The sequence below is a fragment of the Eucyclogobius newberryi genome, unplaced genomic scaffold (assembly GCF_026437365.1).
Source record: "Eucyclogobius newberryi isolate DKJ021-1_F unplaced genomic scaffold, fEucNew1.0.hap1 SCAF_18, whole genome shotgun sequence".
Lineage (NCBI taxonomy): Eukaryota > Metazoa > Chordata > Actinopteri > Gobiiformes > Gobiidae > Eucyclogobius > Eucyclogobius newberryi.
Genome location: NW_027315812.1, coordinates 27,200,771 through 27,228,420, shown reverse-complemented (window position 1 = coordinate 27,228,420; position 27,650 = coordinate 27,200,771). Strand labels below are relative to the sequence as shown.

At 40.8% G+C, this 27,650-nt stretch overlaps 1 protein-coding gene across 3 annotated transcripts in view; it reads left to right on the top strand.

Moving 5' to 3' along the window:
* mpp7a (MAGUK p55 scaffold protein 7a) overlaps positions 1 to 27,650 on the top strand; it is a 227,548-nt gene that overhangs the window by 188,805 nt on the left and 11,093 nt on the right. For all 3 annotated transcript variants that reach the window (XM_072451195.1, XM_072451194.1, XM_072451193.1), the window contains 3 exons: positions 7,152 to 7,245; positions 18,145 to 18,253; positions 21,740 to 21,883. In XM_072451195.1, coding sequence (XP_072307296.1) covers positions 7,152 to 7,245; positions 18,145 to 18,253; positions 21,740 to 21,883 — 347 coding nt within the window. The remainder of the gene's footprint in view (positions 1 to 7,151; positions 7,246 to 18,144; positions 18,254 to 21,739; positions 21,884 to 27,650) is intronic.

The window sequence follows — 27,650 nt, the reverse complement described above, 5'->3', positions numbered from 1 at the left end:
AATGATGGTTTGTAGAGTGCGCCTTTAAGAGTGGGCTTGTAACACATAGTGCCCCCCCCAGCGGTGTTGTCAGGAGGCTGCGCTGACTGGCTCCTTGTCTGCATCCGTTCACACTCTGCTCCACACTCCTCAGGGACGTCCAAATACTCTCCCACACAAGTGCTCTCCACACCAGATCGGATTCCAGCAGCACAGCGGTCCACGGCAAGCTTTTAGCTACAAATCAACATAAGCACTTTAGCTGAATCATGTTTAGCCTAGACGTGGTAGTGGACCCTCTCAAGGTGTGAGTGATGGGCGTCTCACTTACATACTCACTCATAGCCTTATTTATTGACCTTACTGTAAAAAGGTAAGATCTAGTGCATGGGTGTCAAACATACAGCCTGGGGGCCATATCCGGCCCTCCAGGTGATTTAATCTGGCCCGCCGAACATATCTAGTTTATATTTATTAATTTCCGATAGATGTATAGCGTTTTTATTGCTAGAACTTTAAGCCGCACAATCCTTTGCAGCTGCAACCCCTCCCCGCGCTGCTGTGTGTACTGCCGGTGCAAGTGCCAAGGTCTTAGAAGTGCGCGCGTTGCGCACTTTACAGGCTTGAGTAGAGGTCTGAGCAAGGAAAAAGACCTGTGAATTTTGGGAACACGTGAAATAAAGAAGGGAGATGGTTTTGTGGACGTTAGAGCTGTGCTAAAAGCGGCGCTAATGCGGAGCTAAAAACAAGAAAACGAACCTCTGTGATGACCGCTCTGTGAGGAACACATCCAAACCAGTGCAAAACCTGGACAGATCAGGGGCAACAGGTAAAAACACAGGTCAGAGTGTAATAAAGTATGAACATGACAGAGTGACACTGCTGCAGCCTTATGTTCGGCCCGCGACCTTGTCTGAACGTCAAAATTCGGCCCGCGACCCAAACTGAGTTTGAGGGTTGGTGAGTAGTCCTTCCGAGTGGAGGGGGCATGTTCTCCCTCTGCCTTGGTAGGTTTCCACTGGTTACTTTTTTTGTATCAGACCACAGGCACAGCGAAACAAAAGTTTCCTTTGTGACAATAAAATGTACCTTGTACAGAGAATATGAGGGTGGTCTGGAGATCAAAACTAGGGCTGCACAATATATCTAAACACAACAGCACAAGGCAAAGAATTGGAGAGATGCACAACTCGAGACTAATATTGCTCCTCTAAAGCATTGTACATCTGAAATATTGGAGAATGATCATGTCTTTAGAAGAGAGGAAGTTTGATAAAGGAAAAACTGTAAGAGACTGCAGCTAACCACTGCTAACTTAACACGCTGCTAATTTGGCATGCTGCTAAGCCCCCTGCTAATTTAGCCCCTGCTAACTTAGCCCCCTGCTAACTTAGCCCCCTGCTAACTTAGCCCCCTGCAACTTAGCACACTACTAACTCGGCACACTACTAACTTGCTTCTGTCACAGAGGCAAACTGTTTCATGTGATGAACAACGGCCAGAGAGGAACACGATTAGGGTAAAGGTGTGAATCTTGAAGTTCCTGGTGATGCGATTCAGATTTTGGGGGATTTTATTCAAAAACGATTCTCAATTGAATTCTGAAGCATTTTTTTTATTAATTGTTTATATATTTATCAGCCTATGCGGCTGAAGATATATTTTAGCGAGGATCAATTATTGTCATATTGCAATGATTAAACTTATGTAGGCTTATTTGTCAAAGTTAACAATTATCAATATTTTCTAATCCAATTATTTTAATAGCCTAATTTTGTGGCTGTATTTAGAGTATTAGCTCAAACCATGGAGAAAAGTGATTAAAAGTAGCTCTAGTATTGCAACTCACTCCCCTTTTATGTTTACATTTGTATGAGGAATAATACAGTTTATTTTAACCAAATGTAGTTAGTATTTTATGTTCTAGGTCATTTAGATGGGTTTCTTTAAAGTATATATTATATATATTTTTAAATTTGTTTTCGTTATTAACATTAAAAGCAGATACTTGTTACTTTTCAGATGCCATTGGATTCATTGTTTTCAATTTCCAGTATTTTGCCAACAATATGAAACTCTGGTCAAACACAACACAAACACAAGAACTACTTAAGCACAAAGCACAAAAAAGGGAAACTGAAAAACAAAATTATCCATGCCAAAAACCTGCAATGAACCACAAAACCCAATCAAATAAATTATCGAAAACTGGAGAGAAAACCATTCCTAAGGAAGGGCCTTACAGGGAAATCCACCTCGCGTCCTAGTGGCACTAATCCACACGAGTAAGGACTGGATACACCTCCTCCCCAAACCTCCACGCTCTACTGCTGTTTTGATGACAGTAATCGTCTCAATTATCACCCTCATCTAGCACTCAATTATGTGCAATAAGAAACAGTAAATGCATTAGACTATTTTATGGAGCTCCTTCCAAATAAGCCTAGCACCATGATCAATAATGCCAACATGTTACATAGTGGTTATCTTGCTAAACCAAAGTGTAAATTACTTGCAGTAAGTCCATATACAGTACCCCATCCTGGATTTTTTTCCTCTTTGCTCCGTGCTTTGTATTTTCTTTAGGAGCACTTCTGCTGTAGTGAAGTAAGTGTTTTTTACCTTTGTTTGTCACCATCAAAGTGTCTGGGAAAACAAAACAATATCATAGTCTTCTTCTCTTGAGCTCTTCACAAATGTGACCGTCCTTTTCCTCATTCTCCGGCTCATGGTCCAAAAGTTTGCTCTTGATGGATTAATTATTCACCTGCAAAAGCTTCACCTCAGTTGTCTGTCTTTTCTGAGCTCAGACGCTCCGCTGGCCGCATCCATCCACATCGCTTCGGCTCCAATGTCCGCCTCCGCCATGTCAATTCAGTATTTCACCTCCATCAGTACTTTTATTGAAGCCATCTCACATTGCATTGCTAGAAGCGCAGCCATTACTTGTTCCAGTGTTACTAAGCTGTACAAAGTCATCAAGAAGTCCAGCTCCGTCCTGGGCTGCGCTCTGGTGGGGGACAGACGGGTCCTGGCTAAATTCACATCTATGCTGGACCATGAGTGTCACCCCCTGCAGGACACTCTGTCCGCTCTGGAGAGCAGCTTCAGTGAGAGACTGATCCACCCTCGCTGTGTGAAGGAAAGGTTTCGCAGGTCTTTCCTTCCTGCTGCTGTCAGACTCTACAACAAACACTGGTAGCCCTGAACATGTGCAATACTGATGTAACCATGTGCAATACCATCATATTCATGTGCAATACTGAATTAACCATGTGCAATACCTGTAAACAAGAGTGTTCTATTTTGTTTTTATTCGGTTTACCTCCCTGCTAATAGTATTACCTAGTCTTGTGCTAGCTATTTTTACTTTATTTTATTTTATTCTATTATCATTATTTTATTATTATTATCTTATTCTTATTTTTATCTTTTTATTTTTTATTTATTTTATTTTATTTCCCCCCCTCTATTCCCTATTAAGATAGGTGAGGAGTTTTTGTTAAGAGTTTTTTGTTTTGTTTATAAGAGTTCTATTAAGAGTGTGTTTTTGAAACTTCCTATAATCTGTACTTTCCTCCTGTTCTACTGCGTTGTAACAACAAAATTTCCCCTTGTGAGGACATTAAAGGATTATCTTATCTTATCTATATGTCTTTGCGCATGTCTTCTCTGCCTGTTGTGCCTGTGATGTAGGGGCCCAACGCTGTAGGACCTGTGCCTAGAGACCTGCTCTCTGGAGCCTCCAAGCTAACTTTAACTTGACATGCTAGATTCTCTCATAGGTTGCAATCTGTCAAATATGGTTGACTGATTTTTTTATTTTTTTTTCCTTTCATTGCTTTGTTTGAATTGTGACAGCTCTCAATTATGTATTTATGTATTTTTTGGTGTTTGCGGAGTTATTGACCAAAATAACAGCAGAGAGTGCGAAGCCACCTAGTCCATCAGTGCCATCTTGGAACTCTCTATAGAAAAGGCCGTTCGACTCAAGCTTATGATTTTTATTCTCAAAGATGTTCTGTACCGGTCTTATAAATGTGAAAATCTAGTTAATTTTAAACTGTTTGCTGCAAAGTTATTGCTCACTTAACTAATGCATTCCTAGCATCCTTCCGGTTTTATGGAAAATAAAACACTATTTAGATGCATACAGCACACAGCAGTCTCATTTTGACCCTAAAAGCTGCTTTTGCAATCAGTACTGGTGCTAAACAGATTTTACTTTACTACGCAAAAGCATTTTGGTTGTTCAAGTCGAGTTAAGTTTGGGCCTTAAAATAAGAATGATATTTGCCATCTAGATTCAAAGTTGTTGCGTCACCTATCTTTTTTCTTTGCAACTCTCTTTATATTTGTCCTATTCCAACTATGTGATTGGCAGTTAAATTCTTATCCATCAGTGGAACAGGTGTACCTAATAAAGTGGACAGGTAAATTGAGCCTCTGTCTTTTGTTAATGATGGCTCGGTGATGGACAGACAGCTCTTTGCCAGTGCACTGCTTCATTCATTGGCAACACGTCTCCCTCTTGATTTTCCTCAGACTGCGTTGTACTTTTTCGGCAGTAGCTTAAGCCAACACGCCGAGACAAATAAATCTTTCACGCTCCGCAGTGAAACCAGGCAGTGGCACATATAATTGCAGAGTTGCCATATGGGCTTTGAGTCAAACTGTAAATAGGTTTAAGGAAATTTGGGGTCCCCTGATATTAATTGCGGTGTTTGTAACATGCCATGCGCTCAAATAGATTTATTTGATTCACAGAGCTGACACCCGCAATGTTGCTTTTATTACACTGCAATCTATGGCAGACTTTTTCCACTGCGATACTTAATTGTTTTCAAATGTGACCTGTGTAGCAGTGTTTAATGCAGCCCAGACGCTTTCTGACCAGTATATACTTAAAAGTTATGTCATTTTTTTGACCGTTATGTTAACTTAAATTGTATACTAAATAAGCTATCCAAAATCCCCTCAGTATGTATATATATCTTTTTAATCTAATATGTGGACACATTTTTTGGCCTGTAGGCTTTATTAGACAGGGCAGCTTAGCGTTAAACAGGGCTGAGAGAGAAGGGAGGACATGCAGGGAATTGTCAGTCGGGATTCAAACTCACAACACTGTGGCTGGCTACACATGGAGCTTGGCATGTGCGCTCTTTTTTTTTTTTTAGATAGATTTCAAAAATGTGTTATAAATATTGAACACATTAATCTCTACCTAAGCCAGCACAATAACTGTCCAGGCGACTGAACTGAGTTAAATGAGGAGGATCGTTTTTCAACCCAGTGACCATAAACTACTCTCCTACTCTCCTACGGTATCATTTTCAATATTGTTTGCTTTATTGTTTAAACATGGTTTGGCCCCCATAAACCGCCACATTAACAGTGAGACATTTCATATTAGTGATTTATCAATATTTCATTAAACGTTAAATTACAAACCCAAAACATCCACACTCCTTTTGCTGCAAAGCTTGGAAAATGGTGTTTTGTCATATCAGTCTTTAACTTCACCAGACAGTGTTCCTCCCAGGACTCTGTTGGGCACTGCTCCTCCTTTTTAAATGGAAGACAAGTGTGCTATCTGTCCACTGTAGCCGTGCCTCCGTGTTTTTCCCCAATGGTGTCTGCCTCCGATGACAGCCAACCATTGATCTTCCTCAGTGTCTTCTCCACAACATTTGGATTTACGGCCGTGTCTACCCCTCAAGCGAGTGACACATCGTATAAATCACTCCATTGGTTTTCCATGAAGCCCGCAGGAGCAGCGTGTGGAGCAGGGCGGACGACAGAGCTCCTCCACAGCTAGGACGAGGTCTCTGCGGTGGGAAACTAAGCACTCAGACAGGAAAGCCCAACTCCATGGTCAAGCTGTCAGGGTGAAAGATTTAGAAAAGGAAAAGTTACATTGTCCAACCACTGACCTCTGACATTTTTGTAAACTTTCATCGCTTCCATTCAAGCAATTTTGATTCTTTGCGTGACTTACCATCAGGCACATTAAAAAATGAAGCAATTTAGGAACTTACCGTGTTAACCCAACAGCAGGGCCCTTGATCATAGTGATATATATGTAAATGTCACAGTACATTTGTAAAAGGTTTTCAAACATAATTATTAACATTCTAGAAGCTCTATGTGGTTTTAAATGAACATGAAACCTTATGTCCAGGACATAACCCAAGGGAGATTTTTAATCAGTTTCAAAAAGCCAAGGCCAGGGCTGCCCTTTGTCCCCGGTTCTGTTCATTATTATCATCATTTTATGGACAGAATTTCTAAGACCAGCCAGGGGTCGGAAGGTGTCCGTCCGGTTTGGGTACGGATCTCATCTCTGCTGTTCGCAGATTATGTTGTCCTGATGGCTTTATTAAACCAGAACCTGCCACATGCACTGGGGTGAAAATCAGCACCTCAAAATCTGAGGTCATGGTTGGCTTGCCCTCTCCAGGTAGGGAGCGGTTCTTTAAAATTAGTCCTTTAAATATATTCTAGTGAATAGGTATTAATTTTGGAACCTTGGTGTCACAGAACAAGACCTTTTCTTATCAGGTCATTCCAACATCAGGGTTGTTATTACCAGTGAAATGTGTTCAACTTGTTAACACACACAAGGATTATAAAGTCTCTTACATCACCACATTTGACCAGTTTTAATCATGTCTGTGCTGCAATCACTAACCAGACAAACCGAAGCTCTCTTGACGCAACATAATAGTTTTGTAAGTGATAAAAGTTTTAACAATTTATGTTGGCTTGTCGTTGTGCTCCTCAGTGATTTCACAACCTCTGACCTTCGCCCTGTGGAGCATGTTTCTTTGACCTTCTCGCTCCGCTCCTAGCTCTACCTCACACGTCCCCTACATGTGCCGCACTGCCTCTCTTCACGCACACTTGCACCTTTACAGCAGCTGTAGCTTGATCTTAACAAGAACTCAATTACCTGCGAGAACGGAGCGCTACTTCTCTTAACACCGTAAACCTCATGTCAGCTCAGAGTTGCATTTTATAGGACCATTACACAAGTACATACACAAGGGTTGGCACATTCCTGCACACTCCACTCGTGTTAATAAGGGGCTAAGATCAAATGTTCTGCCCCAACACTGAGTCAGAGCGTCTGGGTTTGGACCTGATCACCTCCCCCTTCTCTCTTCCAGACACGAGCCGTCCTAAAAAGAACCAGGAGAGTAACGGCGTAGAGTACCACTTCATCGCCAAGCACCTCTTCGAGACGGACATACACAATAACAAGTAAGAAGGAGAGTTACCGATACGGCCCAAGAGCAAGCTGCGATTCTGCTCCTGATTTATAACACATAAAAAATAATCAGCTTGTTATGAGAAGAACGAGGGGAAAGTGATGCGATGGAAAGATGATATCACTGTCTGGTGGAGGGCGAAGTTGTATTTTATCTTCCACATCCTGAGGCTTTGTAGTGGATTGGCATCATTCAGCTGTACAGTAACAAGTCGCAACAGAATTTGGCGTAAATGTGCAAAAGGATGAGCGTTTTGCACATAGTAAAACCCTGTTTGAGAGGGAAAAAGCTTTGACACTGCATTAAGTCAGTGCAAATACACTGGGTTACTGAGATATTTTAAAATACAGTATTTTGTATTTTATTTAAATCAGTAATTATTTTACTTGTATACATCTATAGAGAAAGGTAGTTATATAGGTAAGATTATTTGAGTAATTTTTACTTTTGGATCCAGCATACACTTTTAATCCAGGTAGGTTCAGAGTAACATATGGGGACATGCCGACTTCACCTGTCTCATAAGTACAATTTAGGACGTATACTGCATATGGTAATGGAACAATTTTGGTAATTGTTTTATATGTCTTTAAGTCCCCATTGTACATGGTTGGTCCCAGCTTCAGGCCCAAAGTACCACTGACCATAATGCATAGTGAGGTTGTATTCTTGAGCAAGGCACTTCACCCACTAGGCATGTATTAATGATCTTTTGGCGATGATTGGAAAGACTTTGAGCATGAAATAGTTCCATTGTCATAGAAACATTTGGCAACCGAGGGAAAGCTACTAATGAACCTCTGTGCAACTCATTCATTTGAATGTAGAACAGGATGTCTCTGTTCCACTGTTAAACAACAACAAGAACAAATATAGACATTAGGAATTATATTGTGCCATATATAGACACAAAGACATGGAGAAGAATAAAGTGTTCCAACAACCCAAATTTGTATAAATATTTAAGATTACTAACAAGAGTTGTGCTAGCGCTACAAGAAAAGGCACACTTCAGTCAAGTGTATAGTATTGCAGGTATTGGGACAGGGCCCTAAATCCATCATACGACCAAAGACGAGCTACGATTTAAATCAAACCTGTTTTAGAATCTTGCTCGCTGTTTGATCGTAGACGCATCTCTTTCAAAAATGTAATAACAAGTGCACCTCAAATTGCAGCAGAGGAGCTCTGCAATGAAAAATACCTCATCACTTAATTTCACGTTCATTTACAAACTTTTACAGAAGCAAAAACGCCGCTGGCATGTCACGCTGTAATGTCATGCTAGCCTCCACTAACGGGTAAAGCTGCGGTGACTTTAATCACTCGGAGCCTAAAGCTTGATATTCACACAAACAAACTTTGTTGCTAAGATTGATTGTGAGCTACCGCACAAGTGTTCTGTCCAACTTTTAATTCATCATGTCTTCTAGTGTGACATCCATAAATCTTATGAGACAAAAAAAAAAGTGCAGCCGGCTCGGATCTCAGTTCCCAGTGTGTGACCGTGCATGCGTCTGACAAGCTTAGCCCACATCTGTGGCATACCTTCAAACATTGGCCCTACTCTGTGCCCGGGCCCCTGCTTTGTGCCTGTGCTTCCCCCTGCCTGGGTGCTCTAGCCCAGCCTCACCACGTGCCGCCTCCACATCTGCGGTCACAACGTTTCAGTGTGGTAATAGTCTGGATGATGGATGACTGATGCCTCTGTGGTCTCACACGAGTGCCTGGGTCTGATGTACACTGAGGAAGTGAAAAGGGCACGCTTTATCAAGTTTACATCCTACAGAAGACTTCAGAATGTAGCAGGGTTGTAAGAATATGAAGACCAACCAAGCCACAGTATAGTCGTCATTGTTTGGTTTTATGAAGGCTGACTTTATTGTACTCTTATAGGGGACATAGTGCAGAGCAGCTGTGCACACTTTACGAGTGCTCAGCAACAAACAAATACTCAACACAGGGTTAATCTCTACATAAAAGAAAGCAGCAGCGTAGCATAGGACAGCCTGTTTCCTCTGTGCCCTGATCTCACACTCGTCTGCCTTGAGTATAGGACGAGCCACGACTTTGGCTCTCCCTGTACCACCACAACCTTTTCTCCCTACTTGCACCTCTGCACTTCTGTCCCTCTCCACGCTCCCCTGTCTCTCCTTTCCGAGTTTAAACTCCCCTGCTTTAAAAGTATAATATGTTCTGGGCACATAACGCCTCCTTTACGCTTTGATAGCATGCATATGATTCTGTGCATGGTAAATGTGAATCATGCACGCAATGATAGTTTAACATAAAGCACCAGTTCACCGCTGTCCCACTGCAGACAGATAACACTGACCCTCCCACTGTCTGCGCAGCTGAGAGGAGAGGAGCACTATACTTGCAGAGCCATGAATCTGTGAGGCCTGGTCTCCATTTTAATCTCCCTGTATTAATCAATACTGTCAATTAGTCAGAGAAAGCCTATTTCAATGACACTGGCACTAAAAGTAAAAGGCATTATAATAACAGTAATCGTTTATGGCATAGATAAATATTTTATCCCCTAAAGGGTGTGCACCAGAAAGTTTTATACATTCATGCATGTTTGAGTAACCCTGTATTGTCCTGCCACTGAGGCTCCAGTGCTGAGAAAATCCCAGTTTTCCCTTCCCCCTGTCCCTACCCACATTCTTGTACTTAGTTGCGATCGTTTGAAAAATAATAACTCCAAGTGAAACATGAACTGGGCAGCAGTAGCTCAATGGTTAGAGCACTCATCAACCAACCCAAATGTCGGAGATTTGATTCCCGCTTGAACCAAGTTCTGTTGGTAGGAGGGCCTATTCCAACTATGTGATTGGCAGTTAAATTGCCTGCCTGATGGTGCAGATTGGCTGCCTCGCTTCTGTCGGTCTGCCCCAGGGCAGCTTGGTTACAATAGTAATTTACCACCACCACCTGGTGTGGAATAGATGAATAATTACATAGTATAGCGCTATGAGAGGCTTTGCCTATAAAGCATATTACAAGTGAAATGCATTATTACCGTACTTTTCGGGCTATACAGCACTCCTGAATAAAAGCTGCGCACACGAAATGCATGAGGTGCCCACGTTGTAACATGAGATATTAACACTTATACTACACTTCGTTTCAAGTAAAACACACAGCATTTTGACGTCTAACAAACAGAAAACACATCACAGCTGTCCCTACTGTCCCCTCTGTCCTTGATTACTCTGTGTGAGCTGATTTACCTGTGTCTGTGTCTTCACATCTTATTGAGTGAGTGTTGCATTGTAACGTGAGATATTTACACAGAAATATCAATGGTAGTGAGTCATATCTAGCCAAGAAATTTCACTAATTCACTAATTTCACTGCGGGTGGTTCTAAACTGCAGACTGCCGTATATCGCATGTCCGCTCTCCACCTGTGTCTTTGCGTTTTGCCGTGTCCAGATTCTCTTCCTCATTAGACTCATTTCTCCGTGAATATGAGTCTGATTATAATAAAACACATAGCGTGGCCGTTTGCCAGTAAAAATCTTTAAATTGGACACACCGCAGGGTTCAAAGTGTGGGGGAAAAAGTTGCGGCTTAAAGGCCAAAAATTACTGTACACATGTAGGCTTTTAAAATATGACATTTTAGAAGCCACTCTTCACAAATGCAAAGAGGCAGGGCTTATTAGTTATGTAGTTTTGAACAGGACTTTCTATTATTCATCAATTTTAGATAAATATTACAGAATAACATTACAAAATGATGATTTATTTATGATTTAGTTCAAAACTGTAGTTAACATGTCATGGTGAAACTGGACAACAAACACTAGTGTCATATTTCCTAATAATTAGAAATATGTTTCTTGTTGTGAAATACATAACAAAATATTGTATATCCAAGAGCTTTTGATATACAATACAACCTACATGGATAGACTCAATAAGATCATGAAGGAGGCCGGACATGTTGTGGAGAAGGAGCTCACTGTCATAATGTGCTGGTCAGCTGCAGGAGGACTGCCACGCTGCTGCACTGAGACACCGGAAATCATTCTGCTGTCGCCATCAAACTGCTCAACTCTGTTCTGTCAAATCCTCCTTGTACAGTCACTGTTCAATATTCAGCTCACTTGTAAAAGTGTACAGGAGCATACATTGTGAGGGGAAATGAAGCTAAAATGTAAGCTGAGAAAAATATTTATTGTATTTTCTTTTGGTAATAAAAGTAATTCTGTATCTAATGCAGTTACTTTCAGATCATTTTTATTTCTTAACATATATAAGTGGTCACATTATCAAAACAAAACAAAATATTTGGCTAAAATTGTATTTTTTATCTATTAATTAACTTTTTAGATACAAATGACCTTTACCAACTGCTCGCTTGACTCTTTATTGTTTGCTTTTTAAAAATGATTTGACTCGTGTTTGGTAACAGTTATCGTCTTCTGATCCGAAGGTCGGCGGTTCGACTCCCCGCTCGGTCAGAGCGGTCAGATCCACTGGCCCGCTGGTTGGCGGTGCGATCGCAGCTGCCTCATGTGAATACTGCCGTTGTGTCCTTGGGCAAGACACTTAACCCAACTCGCCCCCCAGTGTCTGCGTATATCTGGGGTGTGAATGTGTGTGTGAATGGGTGACTGGTTCCTTGATGTAAAGCGCTTTGAGTGCCTTGACGATAGAAAAGCGCTATATAAATGTGACCATTTTTACCATTGGTGTCTTGTGGTCAGTAGAATCTTGTTTAGCAGTGAGGTCATTGCAGTCTGCCAGAGCAGAGGGGACGTCCGCTGCTCCGTGCTGTGGTGCAGGTCCGAGGCATGCGATGTTTTGGCGGAGTCAGAGGGGCGAGCGCAGAGCTGTGATGTGGCCGCTGCGTGGGACAGTCAGGCAAATTACAAGGCACAAAGAGAGCAGAGGAAAGGAGTGAGAGGTTGTTTGCGTTCTGGCTGCTTGCATGCAGCAGGAACAATGCACAAACAATAAGTGAAAGGTCTGCAAGGCTCGCGCCACAACATGTGTTTAGCCTGGACTACTTTCCCAAGGGAAGTCTAACATGGCTTCTCTCCAAGAGCCTGTACTGTAGTCTGCCTACATGAGAGAAGTGAAGTACTTTAAATTGTTTTGGAAGGAGTTATAAGTCATGTTTCCAAGTATAATCAGCGACACGGTAAGAGTGGCAAGAGTACTGGTGGGAAATGTATCAAAACAAATTGTAATAATGCAGTTGTTGTTTTGGTGATAGGTAGATTAGAATATTGAGTGTATCCTATACATACATTTTTGTCAATACCACCCACCGCTAAGCTAAAGCAGTCTTCTGATAAGAAAGTTTACAATTGGACCTCAGCTCCAGTCAGAACTGCTGTTTTGTGCTTGGACAAGACACTTCACATCTTGCCTGTTATGAAGGTATGAAATGATTTTATTTATTTTTGTTTTAATTATGGAATATTGTTCAAAGTTCACATTTTAAATACATCCAGGAGATTTGGCAAAATGACTGAAGTGACCTATGAAGTGACAAACTAATAAAAGAATCGCATATATTTCAGAACATGTTTTACAGATCTAAACCACAGGGTTAGCAGTATTTATTCAGAATGAGATTGGATATTTTGTTGTATGTGGCCATACCTGTTTGCCAAAACCCGATTTTGTCAGCTCTTGGAAGCTAAGCAGGACAAGGCCTGGTTAGTACATGGATGGAAGACTGCTGGAACACCAGGTGGCACAGTGAGAAGCTATAGGAAATGTCCTTAAGCAAGACATCCACAATGCCTTTAAAACTCTTTGAATACCTTGGGGGAAAAGCGCTATATAACTGTAATAATAAAAATACTTCAAAATTTCCAGTGTTTGTAAATTGTTAGTTGTGTCCAATTCCAATTTTGATTAGATAGCAATTTATCTTCAGAATCAGAATAGTCCTGAACTGAATGAATAATTGCCTGTAATGTAGCACCATCATAAGCTTGTCAACCTTTTAAATGGCAATATAAACACAGACCATTAGTTAGCACCTTATAACAAGAAGCACTGTTTTGATTCCCTGACTGTGTTGGGCCTTTGTTGTATGTGAAGTTTGTATATTTTCCCTTTACCTTGGTTTGTTTTCCAGCATTGCATACTTCTGTGTTCTTGGCATAGGCATATTATTAGTAAATACAGGGTTCGAGGCTCATGCTTAGTAACTGAGAAAGGTTAAGATTTAGAATTAGTATTAATCCTAAAAAAGAAAGATGAATATTCCAGTAGCTTTTGTCAACATTTAGGTCAAAGCATCGTTCAAATTCATTGATTATGTTTTTATTTCTGGTGTTTTATTTTAGATGATAATTAGAGTGTAAAACTGGCATTTGAGCTAAAGTCTAACTTTAAAAGAATAATAGAGGATTTTTGGCGAGCAATTTGTGTCTCATTTCCTTACTACTACTTCCTTGCCAAGTAGTTCTCCCACATGTCAATCATTCCCTGTGTGCTACTGCACACCTGCAGGCTCGTTCTGGCTCTTTCCCAGGATAGCAGCACGTTTCCCTGGCTGCGCATGCGTGGTTGATATGCCGGTGTGTTTAGCGAGTTCCTTCAGTGTATAGTACAAAATGACGACCGAGAAAGACTGTGTTCGAGCTCAGAAGAGACGGAAATCTGCGGAAACGAGAAATGCGATGCGCGCTAATAAACAAACGCACGTATATCAGCGGCGCTGTTGCGTGCTTCCGCACAAGGTTTGATGGTAGGCGGCCTCTTGGAAATAACAGGAGGGTGGGGGGTGAGCGTGCGCATGCGCATTTTTTAATTGGTTGCTTGGGTTCTCAAATCGCCGAAAAATCCTCTATTATTCCTTTAAGTTCTAATTTCTGATGATAATTTGTTTCTGGTACGAATCCTCTTTTATTTGTTACCGGTGAGGGGAGAATATAAATGACATAGGTATAATGTTATATTCTTCAATAGAGGGATGGGCTTCACCATTCATTTGTATGGAACGTTGGATTTGACGAAACGTTTGGATTCGGCCAAGTGTATGAGTTGTAGCAGCAGGCAGAGGGTTTTCTATTTCTGTCAATGTCTGTTCATGGGCATCACAATCAATAGTGTGACACTAATGAATGCTTATCAGAGCGGTCACAGACACATGATGGCGGACATGTTTTATTAGCCCATACAAGTACATTAAATCTAGTCTGACTGAATGAATAATGTTTTTTTGTATCACTCCCTGAAAAGTGTGTTAACCACACAAGTATTATATGTATTTTTTTCTTTTCAGTATTTTCTGCACTGTAAAGCGCATTTTTCATTTGCTATCAACACCATTTATGGTATAATGTTTTTAGCGGTGTATAAAAATGCCATGTGCTAAACTCTGCAATTGAGCAATCACTAATCCCTAGGTGTGCCTTTAAAACCGGCCACAGAAAACCCTTTAAATCATTTTCCTTAACCAAATCCAGCTTTCATAAAGATTTGTCTCCCATTTACAGAGTCGTTCTTACATGGGCAATTACCATAAAACCTGCTGTACATGGCATTAGCCTGTCTGACACTACTCTTGCAGCAAACTGCCTCTCATAACCGCCAGAATTCTTTCCACTCCTCACTGGTTAGTGAACCAGCATCTTTTTTCCTCTGTTGTACCCAAAAAATACTCTCCCATTAGAACGTCCCAAAGGTGGATTGGTGCAAACGAGCAGATTATGCGTGTGGAAAAGACTTTGTTTGCTGTAGCGCCTTCTGACGTCGGCCCCTGGGGTCTCAGTAGGACAAACAGGTGTCAGTGATTCAAATGTAGCACTTTAAATGAAATACGCATGGTCCAAATGTCTGGATATGAAGATGTGCAATGAATGTGCGCGTGCGTGTGTGTGTAATAAACCAAATAAATCTTTCCTGTTTTAGGTCTGTTAGAATTTAAAAAAAAAAAAAAAAAAAAAGTGCTATACCAGAATAATAATGATATAAAGATTTTCTTTTACAATTTTTTATTACTCTCCCCTCAGTCAGAAGTGCATACACTAAAATGACCCAACAAAATGAGAATGAATACACTACATACATACATACATTTGAGTACATCTGTGGATGAAACACTCTTTCTGTAACAAAATGGGAAAGTCTAAAGAAATTAGCCAGGATATCAGAAATAGAATTGTGGGCTTGCACAAATCCTGTTGAAAGCAAAAGACCTGGTGAAGTTGCTGGCTGAAGCTGGTAAAAATGTATCATTATCCACAGTGAAACAGGTCCTGTAAATGGGGCTGAAAGGCTACTCTGCTAGGAAGCAGAACTCAAAACATAACTCATTAAAGTCCGATTATAAGGACAAAAGCCTTCTTTTTTGGAGACATATTGTGCGGTCTGATGAAACTAAAACTAAGCTGTTTAGCCAAAAAGATCACCGTTACCTTTGGAGGAAAAAGGAGGACACGCTCAGGCCTAAGAACACCACCCAACAGTGAAACATGGCAGTGGCAGCATCATGTTGTGGGGTTGTTTTTCTGCAGGAAGGACTGATGCACTTCACAAAATAGATGGCATCATGAAAAAAGAACAATATGTGGAAATACTGAAGCGGCATCTCAAGACATCTGCAAGAAAGTTAAAGCTTAGGCACAAATGGGTCTTTCAAATGGACAATGACCCAAAGCACACTGCCAAACTGGTGACCAAGTGGCTTGAGGATAACAAGGTCAATGTTTTGGAATGGCCATCACAAAGCCCTGATTTCAATCCAAACGAAAATTTAGGGGCAGAACTGAAAAGGCATGTGCAAGCAAGGCGGCCTCCAAACCTGGCTCAATTACACTAGAATGGGCCAAAATCCCTGCCAACTATTGTGCGAAGCTTGTGGATGGATATCAAAAACCTTTGACCCAAGTCCTTCAGTTTAAAGGCAAGAGTATTATTATTAATTAATTATAGGGCTAGGCAACGATTAACATTTTTAATCGCGATTAATCGCATTATTTCCCTGATTAATCACGATTAACCACATTTTTACGTGCAAAATTCAAAATGAATTCAAAAGAAGTGTAAAGTGCATTTTTATTCAGTAGCAGTTAAATAAAATATTAAGTATTCACAACAGCATCTCAAGACATCTGCAAGAAAGTTAAAGCTTAGGCACAAATGGGTCTTTCAAATGGACAATGACCCAAAGCACACTGCCAAACTGGTGACCAAGTGGCAGCAGACGTGCGTCCGAGTCGTGTCGCTTTTCTCGTGGTGTAAATGGAGTTTAATGTTGGACCATGGCTTTGGTTTATTAACTTTACAAAGTCAGCTGCTAGGCGCCAGCCGAGGCAACCCGACGGGGGCCCACGTGAGCAGGTTCTATGGGAGTTTTTATTTATTTATAGGAGATCTTCTACTGAAAGTGTTTTTCAGACTTCCTATAAGTGATCTGTTCTTCTGTATCTACCTCTGTATCTACCTGCGTTGCACCAATGAAATTTCCCCATGTGGGACAATAAAGGAATATCTTATCTTATCACTTGCCACCAAAGCCTGAGCCACAATCATTAAAGATGAACAGGCCACTTCGGAGGTAACGTCAGAAACATTGTAATAAACATTAGACACTGAAAACACATTTTAGGAGCAGCACAACCAGTCTAGTACCAAATGTCCCTAAACAAGAAAACACTTCAGTACAGTTTGTAAATTCTTAGAACTTGACACTAAAGCGCCATAACATTAGTTGTGCAAACAAACACTTAACCAGTTCAATAAAAATAAATACATTGTGTACATTTTAACTTTATCAAACACAAAACTAAAGCTTATTGCCACTGCCAGGGCGTTGAAAAGAACCAGAAAAGTTTGTAGATTCCTAAAACTGGGTGGTTTTTTACTCCTCTGCCAGTTGCTAAGGCACCAGATTATTCACGTTTTCAGCTGATAAAGACGCGCGCCGGGCCCGTCTTCTCGCGGATCTCCCCAGCTACGGCGCCCGGCGGGCCCCCGGCGGAACCTGCTCACGTGGGCCCCCGTCGGGTTGCCTCGGCTGGCGCCTAGCAGCTGACTTTGTAAAGTTAATAAACCAAAGCCATGGTCCAACATTAAACTCCATTTACACCACGAGAAAAGCGACACGACTCGGACGCACGTCTGCTGCCGAGTGTATTTAGTCCGGCGCGTCGAGAACGCACGTCTGGTGCGTTTGTCTTTTTAATGTACACGCGCTCAAATTCTGCGTCGGGCGCGATTTGTATGTAAACTTTTGACAGAAGAAATTAATAATAAAAAATGTCTTTAAAATGTAAGACAATTTTGTTAATCCTAACGGACCTAAAACTGGGAAAGTTTATTCTGATTTCATATCTGACAATGAGAAAAAAGTGCATGTGTCTTTTTATATAGTGTATGTAAACTTCTGGTTTCAACAATATGTATATATATATATATATATATATATATATATATATATATATATATATGTATATATATGTATATGATTTTCCCCCGTTAAAGGACTAGCAGCTCTGAGGTCAATTTTAAAAGGATATCCAGGTGCTTCTCTGTGGCTGAGTGGATGACACATATGCCAGGCTCCATGCGAAGCAGGCCGCAGTGTCAGCTCAAACAATTTTAGAAATTTAATAAATAAATACATTTTGAACAGGAACTGGCTGAAATGGCATTTTTATACTAATCGGGCCTAACTAATGTCTTGATCTTTTACAGTATAAAAGTAAGTGAATGAATAAGCAGTTTACCACCATCAGTGGAGTGGCTAAATCATGCTATGTACAGTGCTTTAGGTGCTTGAAAAGTGCTGAGTAAATCCAAGATATTGTTAGTAGGATGTCATCTGAAGCCCAGAAATGACCTATTGTCACTACAGATGGTACTGACGTGTCTACATGCATCAATTTATTTCAAATATGTTTGTGGTCCCAGGTTCATCGAGTATGGAGAGTACAAAGGAAACTACTACGGGACCAGCCTGGACTCCATCCGCTCTGTCCAGGCCAAGAACAAAGTGTGCCTCATCGACATCCAGCCTCATGTAAATCACACTCACATATCCATCATGTACAAGAGGAATGCCTTCTAGTATTGATTCAGTCGCTTTTATCAGTCATTCCACATTCTCAATATTATTAGAACCCAGCTCTGCAAGGGTAAGTGGAATTAACAAGAACCAAGATGGAAAATGGTCAGATAAAGTTGTAATGTGTAATAAACAGGAATGTAAAGATACATCAATAGAAATACATAAGTTAAGTGCCTCAAAAATGCACAAAATCAAAGTGACAATTTAAAAAGAGACAGACAAGACCGACGAATGGCATACTAGCCACAAATGCCAGCAGCCCTGAACAGCTGCAAGAGGTGTCCTTAAGTACTGGAAGGGGCTGCAGGTGAAGACTGTGGATTGGCTCATCCTCCAGAGGAAATAGGAAGGCAAAACAGGAACCCGGCATGTCCCCCATCGCACCCATGTTGGGAAAGGAACAGTGCAACACACCATAAGGAGGCCAGGAGCTGTAATATTTACAATATTTTGCAATTTCTTCTCAACATAAAACCTATTTGGATGGGATTAGTTTTACCTAGGAATGTCTGTCAAATTGAGCACTTACACATTATAAATAATGTTAGTAATCTATTTGTGCTAGTGGGGACTTAATGGCGGGCTGGTAAACACACTGAAATAGATGAGAAATAACTTTATTCTTTCATGTGGCTAGCGTTACTTGTATTTTAGGTTCAAGCACAAACCCTCGCTCCTTACCATGTTGTTGTGATCAGAATGAGATCCACGCAATTAGATTTCTTCTGAAACAGCCTTAGTGGCTCTTTTTAAAACCAATAGGGCTATACAATCTTGTACCTCATTGCAAGAGTTGAGAAATTGGACAAAATAGAATAGCTTGGTTGACATAATTTTCAAAGGAAGTCCATGATTTTTTGGACAGCATCGGTGTTTATTATGGTTAGTCTGTTCTCATCGTCCTATATGTTTCTATTTGCCACTGTCTCATTCAGTTCTATTCAGGAGGCCGTGGCTGTTTGCGCTACCCGAGCCAGCCTTAAAGGGGGGCTGTTTTGAAGCAGCAATTACGGCTAATTTCCTCTATTTGAAGATTTCCTCTTTGGCTTATGTGTCTTGGGTGGTGGCGGCCATTCGGGCTCTTCACAAACGACCAGTGGCTTGTCGCTAAGCCCCAACAAAGCTGCAAGCTTCGTTCCCATCCCCGGCACCAGGCCTTGGTCTGGTCAGCCTGTGCCCAGCAGCCGGCCTGTTTGTTTTCACTCAAAGCATAATGACCCAGGCACAAACACTGCATTACAGAGAAGGGGCTGGCACTGTGTCAAAACGCCCGGCTTGAAGCTCCGCATTCTGGGATAGGATCGGGACAGAGTCTGGGGAGGATCAAGTGGCTGTATGGAGGTTCACATGTGAAATCAGGCCTCTTGGCACAGTACAGGCTGTTGACAGTCACAGTCAGAGTGGGACTCAAAGAGAATAAGAAAAGTTCTGGTTACTTAAAAAGCCAAAGGATTACCGTTGACAGCTTGTTTACAAAAAAGGTGTTACTTTGAGTAATTTTCAACAAAGTTAACGAGATGTTCACCCAGTAACTAGAGCTGGGAGATGTATAAAAAAAATACAATAATGATATTTTATCAATCAAACTATATTTATAGTATTTTTCGTGAATTTTTTTTTTAACACAAAGTGCTTTTCCTAACACAACCATACAATCCGCACACAGACATTGTCACATGCGCGCACACACACACACACACACACACACACACGCTGAGATACATAAGGCTGAGTACAGATGAAAACTATAAAAAGTTAGCTCAAAAAGAGACAGAAATGTCTAGTGCATTTTATGTACGTGTTATATGCGTTGGACATTATGGAAAAGAGCCAAGCTGAAGGAGAACCTCTAGACTCCTTGGTTATTGGGACAACCAGTCTGGAATCAAACCCACAATCTCTTTTCATTTGACAGGGGGCTAACCACTCTGCTGCTGTGTACGCAGAAGTAAAATACATTTTTATTATTACACCAGTTTCACAGTCCGCGTGTGCATTTCAGACGACCCAGGCTACAAAGCTTTCACTAAGAGTTCACAGGGTCACACTGTTGGTTCTCATTACTATGGTGCATCTCTTGTGTGCCCAGCCAACAGTCTTTTAGCGCAGCATGGTGCCTCGGTGTGAAGCCAACACAACCACCTCTGACCCTCTCTTCACCTCCAGAAACACAGCTAATGTATCTTTAAGCAACTGTTACCAAAACAAAACTACTACGGCACAAACTATGCCTTGAACATTCTGCTCACTAGACCACACATACACTAAACAGAAGCTCCCAAACACTTTGCTTCAAAAACATTTAAACCCACTCCTGGGGCCAGAAATAGACTTTTTGTCAGACTATTTGGCAAACGCCCATTCTCCATCAACATAAAAAGCTGCTAAACGACACGCTAGGCTATATTTTTAGTCACTTAAATTGGTTCAGAAGCAGCTGGAGGTGTTCATTGAAGGCCAAGTTTAGAACAAAGAAAGCTCAGACCACAATAACTGACGGTCCTGACACACTATGGAGAGGAAAGTCTGGTCTACTGTGGATTTGTCACCTCACGAGTAGAGGCCAAACTATTGGGAGTGTAGTGAACAGTGTGTGAGCCTGGTCTCACTGAGAGGAAAAGATCACATGTTTGTGTTAAAGTGACAGCCTTGTTATGACTGTAGTGACTCAAAACAAAAGCTAGCTTGCCCTGACATACTAATACAAGCATGCCGTTTTATGGACTTAAAAACAGCACAATATTATAAACTGTTTAAAAGCTTAAAGTAATACATGTCCTTTAACTTAAAATGAACAAGGCCCACAGTAACGAACAAACAAAACAAGACCAGGTTGTGAAAAGATTAAATCAAAAGCAAATAACACTGTATCGATCCCACCTGTCCTCATATCTGTTAAATTTAACCATGTTTAAGTTCAAAGTAAAAGTCATTTTTTCCATTTTATACATGTCCAGCGAAGAGTACTCACGGTTGAGAATAGTCAGTAACTACGGTGTAGCTGGAGCACCATGTCTAAAGGTAGGTTTATCTTTGACGCGAGGTCCGTGAGGGACAGTGCTGCGAAATGTTTTCATTTTTGCGGACACCCTTAGCACACCATCCGCGCACCTGATTTTCACTGTTGGGGAAAAAAATTCAACTACACGGATGGTTCTGCGCGGAAATGAATGGGATTTAATCGCAGCTATCTCAGATTTCTACTGTCGACACCGCATGAACAAATTGTAGATCTTACTGGCAAACGCTTCTCTAAGTACGCTGTCACATTTTAAGATGTCCCAATTCTTCTTGATGATCCCCTTAATTGCATTAGCTTTGCTTTCACTATATTGTGCCTAACAAAATGGACTTGGACCGCTTGCATGAACTTATTTTGATCTCCAACTTCATACACATATTTGTTCTTTGACCTGATGGTGAACTCTCTCTCCACAGTCAATAAAACACCTGAGGACAGCAGAGTTTAAGCCTTTCGTGGTGTTCATTAAACCCCCATCCCTGGAGAGGCTGAGGGAGACCAGGAAACATGCCAAGTTCATCTCCGGAAAAGATGACAAGGCCAACGGCAGGACCTTCACTGTGAGTAGTGTACCTTGTATCTCAGTCTGTAATGAATGAATTAATTAATACTTGTAAAATTTACTATGACATGTGATTCAGACTCTGAATCTATTTTTGTAAATATGACTTTGTTTGATAGGATTGAACCTGTGGTAAATATTTATCATAGTTTTACTTCTATTGAGTTGGAGTTTGTGACACATTTAAAAAAAATAGTAATACTAAATACTAAAATGGAATTTCTCTACTTATGGTAACAATAAATATATTAGAAAAATGTGTTTTCATAAAATATAAAATGGCATTGAAAACACAAGACAATTTACATTCAACTAATATAGTTTTCTGACAGTTTAAACAATCATTCAACAAAATAAAAGTGCTATATGGTATTATTGTTTGTCAAATATTGCGTAATTAAATGGATTTTAGCCTTGTTTTCAGTATGGTTGCTAGATTTGGAATTATCTCTACCTATGTCATATTTGCTGCCCATGTCCATGTAACCATGTAACATAATAAACTTTACAAAAATAATCAATGTGGGGACAAATAGGCAAAATTAAATATAATTCTGTTTACTATAGTAAAGGGAGTGTCTACAGAGCCGCGACGCGCGGCCGAAACTGCATGTTTTTTTTGTGCCGCGGCTCCTGAAACTGCTGGGCTATTTGACCGCGCCGGGTTAGACTGCGCCGGGTTAAGGTTAGGGTTAAGGTTAATGTTAGGGTTAGCTCCTGAAACTGCTGGGTTATTTCACCGCGGCGCGGCTCTGCAGCCACGGCATATAGACTTTAAATTTCAAACTAATTTAACATGACATTTTCTTCACAGCACCTTTTAATATTGACACTCCTAATGGAAGAGCATTTTAGATACATTTTTTTGTAGACGAAAGCCTAATGTACACTACTGGATGAAACAAGTTGCAAGTGATTATGATCAAATTGTATCAGAATGTGTGTCAGAATGTGTTCACAGCGCTTCACTTTTTGAAAATGTTATGTTACAGCCTGATTCCAAAAATTATTCCAAAAGACAAAAGATCCCCATAATGACAACTTGAAAGAAAGTTTTTAGAATCTCTGCAAATTCATAAAAAAAATAAAGCACATGCACTTCGGAGTGTTTGCCATGACACACAAAATTGAGCTCAGGTACATAGTTTTTCCTGACATGCTAGATGCTAGAAGTCCACTTGTGGTAAATTCCGTTATTAACAGTTAACAGTGCATGTCAGAATCAGAATCAGAAAAGGTTTATTGCCACTGACATTGAACACGGTTCGCAAACATAGGAGCTTGTTTCGGCGTTACGATGCACATAAAACAATGACTAATAAAATAACAATAATGGCAACATCTATAAAATCAGATAAGGCATGCATAAATTAAGATTTTACTAATAAAATAAAGTAAAATTTAACTTTGCCTCAGTATGTACACAGAAATGTACATAAACATTTACAGATGGTCGGAAATAGTGCAGAAAGTGAACAGTGCATGAATAGTATTGGTTGAGTATTGTTAAAGTGGCAGGTGTCCGAGCACAAACCAAGCCATGAAGTCCATGGAATCATCTGTACACCTCCGAGACAGGATTGTATCAAGGCACAAATCAAGGGTTTCTGCTGCATTGAAGGTTCCTACGAGCACAGTGGCCTCCATCGATAAATGAAACCACCAAGACTCAAGGAGTCAGGGAGGTGACCAAGAACCCGATTGTCACTCTGGCAGATCTCCAGCATGTCTCTGTAGAGAGAAGAGAACCTTCCTGAAGAACAACCTCTCTGCAACATTCCAGCAATCAGGCCTGTGTGGTTGAGTGGCTACTCCTGACAGCTCGCCTAGAGTTTGCAAAAAGGCATCTGGAGGACTCTAAGACCAAAAATCTCTGGTTTGATTAAACAAAGATTAAACTCTTTGGCTTGAATAGCAAGCTTCCAGTCTGAAAGAAACCAGAAACCTGCTTACCTGGCCAGTACCATCCTACAGTGAAGCATGGTGTGTTGAGAGTGATGTGCTGTTTTATTTTTCCGCCACACAGAGGGTTGTGCTAATCAAACCAGAACCATGTGACTTGTACTTACAGCTCTCGCTACATTGTCTTCCTTTATCTTGGGAATAACGCCAGCACTCAAATTTAAGGGGTGCGTGTTACAGGTACAGAGTGCTTCCTGGAGGTGGAGCTGAAACAGGGAAGTGATGACGCGTCCCTGTAGGTATGACGCGTCCTTGTAGGTAGGCCCCCCAGTTCGTCTGTTCATCCGAGGAAAGGGAGAGCTGTTGTTCTATAGCTAAAGAATGCAGGAATCAATTAAAAAAACACTTTGGGCACATACTATGAGGCACCAATAGCACTGTAAAAAGGTTAACAACTCTGAAAAGTTGATTTTGCATGATATGGGACCTTTAACTTATCACCAACAAGCGACAAGACTGGAGGCATAGACCACCTTGCATTTTCTTACAATATTTTCAGATAAAGACCGTAGCAAAATTACTGGGGAGGCCACAGTCTCATGGGAGCCTTCAATGTTTTCCTCCTCACCCTCAGGGGTTCCCACAAGGCTTAGATTGTTTCTGGACTCCAAATCCAGAAGCTTAATCTACTTAGCTTTGTTCTTCGCCTGCAATTTTTCCACCTCTGCTCATCCATATTGTTCGAGATGTGCTGCTCCATCTCTCCACACCTCCAAGGTCAGCTCTCCGGTCCACAATGCTGTGGACTTTGTATCTATACATCTTAAAACGTGCCGCGTTTTCTGCCACGCTCACTGACACCATCTCATGCTGCATTGCATCAGCATCTCCACCACCCGTTCAAGCATTACGTCCTTCCACCCATCTCCTCCTCAGTCTGCAGAGCCCACATCATAGAGGCCTGCAGCCCCCTACTAGTGCATGACTAATAGTTGTCCTATGTGCAGATTCCCAGTTCACCTGAGCAGTGGACCTCTGCAGCTCCTCCAGAGTTACCATGGGCCTCTTGGCTGCATCTCTAATCAGTGCTGTCCTTGTTCGACCTGTACGTTTTGGTGGACGGCCATGTCTTGATAGGTTTTTAGTTGTGCTATACTATTTCCATTTCCAGATGATGGATTGAACAGTGCTCCATGAGATGTTCAAAGGTTGGGATTTTTTTTTATAGCCTAACCCTGCTTTAAACTTCTCCAGAACTTTATCCCTGATGTGTCTGGTGTGTTCCTTGGACTTCATGACGCAGTGTGCTCCCCAACATTCTCTTTACAAAAGTCTGGGGCCTTCACAGAACAGCTGCATTTATACTGAGATTAGATTACTCACTGGACTCTACTTAATCATTAGGTCAACATTCAATCTTTCATCAATCATCAGGAAACGTCTGACAGCAGTTGGTTGCACTCAGGGAGAAGGGACTAAATACTTTAAGTAATAATTCAAGGCACGACAATATTTAACTTGAATGTAATATACGCCAAAATATAGAAGTAAAAAATGTAAAAAAAAAAAAAAAGAAGGCACACAATATAGGTAAGGCAAAGTATTACACATAATTAATTATTGAAAGAAAATATATATTTATTATTTTCCCTCATTGTAGGAATGGGGATGTAACTTCTTCACTCTTTAAACCTTGAATGAAATGATGGCAACACTGCGAAACTGCACATGTAATTCTGTTTTAACCATAATGTATCTGGGACATAAAACTCCTGCAATGGAAACGATAAATAGGTACAGCAGCAAAACACTGAGTGCACCGGCAAGAACAGGCACCGACTGGGCTCTAATAACAATGGATTTTTAGAATGAAAAAAAATATTTTTGTGGTTACTTCACAAAAAAATAGGACACACATGAGAGACATTTTCTTGATTATTTGTTTTGTTTCTGGGTCTTGTTCTGAAGGATTATTTTATTTGCCCTAAATTTAAATCGTCATGTGCTTCTTTAAAATGAGACCGCATGTTGAAAATCCCTGTAGTGTAAAACAAAACCTGGCTGTTATAGCTTTACTACTCTGACGCCTGTACATTTATGACCGTGAAACCCAGTGTCTTTGCACCAGCCTCCTGCGGGAGTCTGAGAAACAATGGGATAAGACACGCAATCACTACGATCCAAAATAGTCTCTTTATTAGTTCTCCAAAGTCTTACAAATGTACTTCTGCACAACATGATGGCGCCCATCTTTGTCTCATTAACAGAACTTGTACAGTGGCAGGAGACATTTGAATGTGCAAGGAGAGAATGGAGTGTGGTTAATAAAAGACAGGGTGGAGTTGTAGATACTGCGATATAACTTCAGACCAGCCTCTATTAGGAAATCTGTGCAAGGAATAAAGAGAGAGAGAGAGAATTTTATCCACATTATTTAGAACGATTTATATTCATAGATGCAAAATTTACTATCTTTGCCCACTGCTCTGACACTCAACCAATGCTAACCAGAGTTACATCAAATTGAACATTCCGTCAAATATAAATGAAAGTTGAAGCTAATCCCCATGTTTATTTCATGATATTTTTTTGTCATTTTTATCTTTCATCCTCACCAGTAACATGTAAGGGAGGATGTTTTAGTGTCACTAGATTCTAACCAAGTAAACAATAACGAATATGAATATTGAAAGACTGCTCAGTAACACCGCCTCAAATGTTGATAAGAGCAATGGGACCTCTGCCGTGAAAAAATTAAATGCTGACAAAAAACCTGACAGACACTGACAGGTGGAATAGTTGATGTTCATCATCAGTTCATTGCAGTAAAGGGTTGATCTATGTGAACCGCAGAGTTTGTAGAATATTTAGATAGTCAAGTACAAATATATATTCATAAAGGATTAGGGTTAAATTTGTGTTCACTACCAGGAACAATACAATACAAATACAAATAATATAAACCAGACGACGCTGCACCATCCAAAGTTGAACTTTAGCAATCAAGCAGCACATTCACAGTATCGACTCTGATTTGGCTTTGTGGATATGGTCTTGTGTTGGTCCAGGTCCAAGCCAGATTACACCCTAGCCTGACAATTTAAATTGTCACTGTCCCGTTTGTGTGTGAGAAAATAGGTGCCACGCGGTGCAGCACGCAGATGTTTTTTCAGCCTGGCGGTATCTTTTGGGCATGGGAGCCGCCATGCTAAAACCCTCAGCGAGATCACTGAACATACTTTTGGTCTTCTTCAAAGATGTTGCTGTCATGCTACAAAACACGAGTTGCTAGATTTTCTGTTTCTCCAAAACAAGTGACCAAGCCCCACACATAATTATGTCTGTCATGGCATGACAAGGCAGACAAGACACATCACAACAATATAACATGACCATTCTGAAAAACACTGAGTGAGCAATTCCAAACTGTCAGGTATGAAAAGCAAACAAACTGGTCTGAAAAAAACGAATTTTAAGAATAGGTCAGCAGGTTCGTTCTCTGGTCATCTGTGGTCAGCTACTTCTCTCCACAGACCCACAAACCCTCCCTCCACGGCTGCTCTGATAAAGCCATCACATCTTCTGAAATACTATTCCCCAAATGTTGTTGCTACGCACATTTGTTGGATCCAAATGAGAATGACACAAAACGGCACAGAAACTCCACATGGACTGGATTGAAATAACATGAGACCACTCAACTTTTCAAGATTTTCTGAAGATTTGGGGAGGTGAGGGTCCTACTCAATTAGCCAAAATTCACTAATATTAATGCAGGAATAATAACGATAATTTTCGCTTTCAGCCCTGAACTGTTAATTTCCACCTTTGGCTAAGTGTCCCTGTGAGTGGATGATTATGTA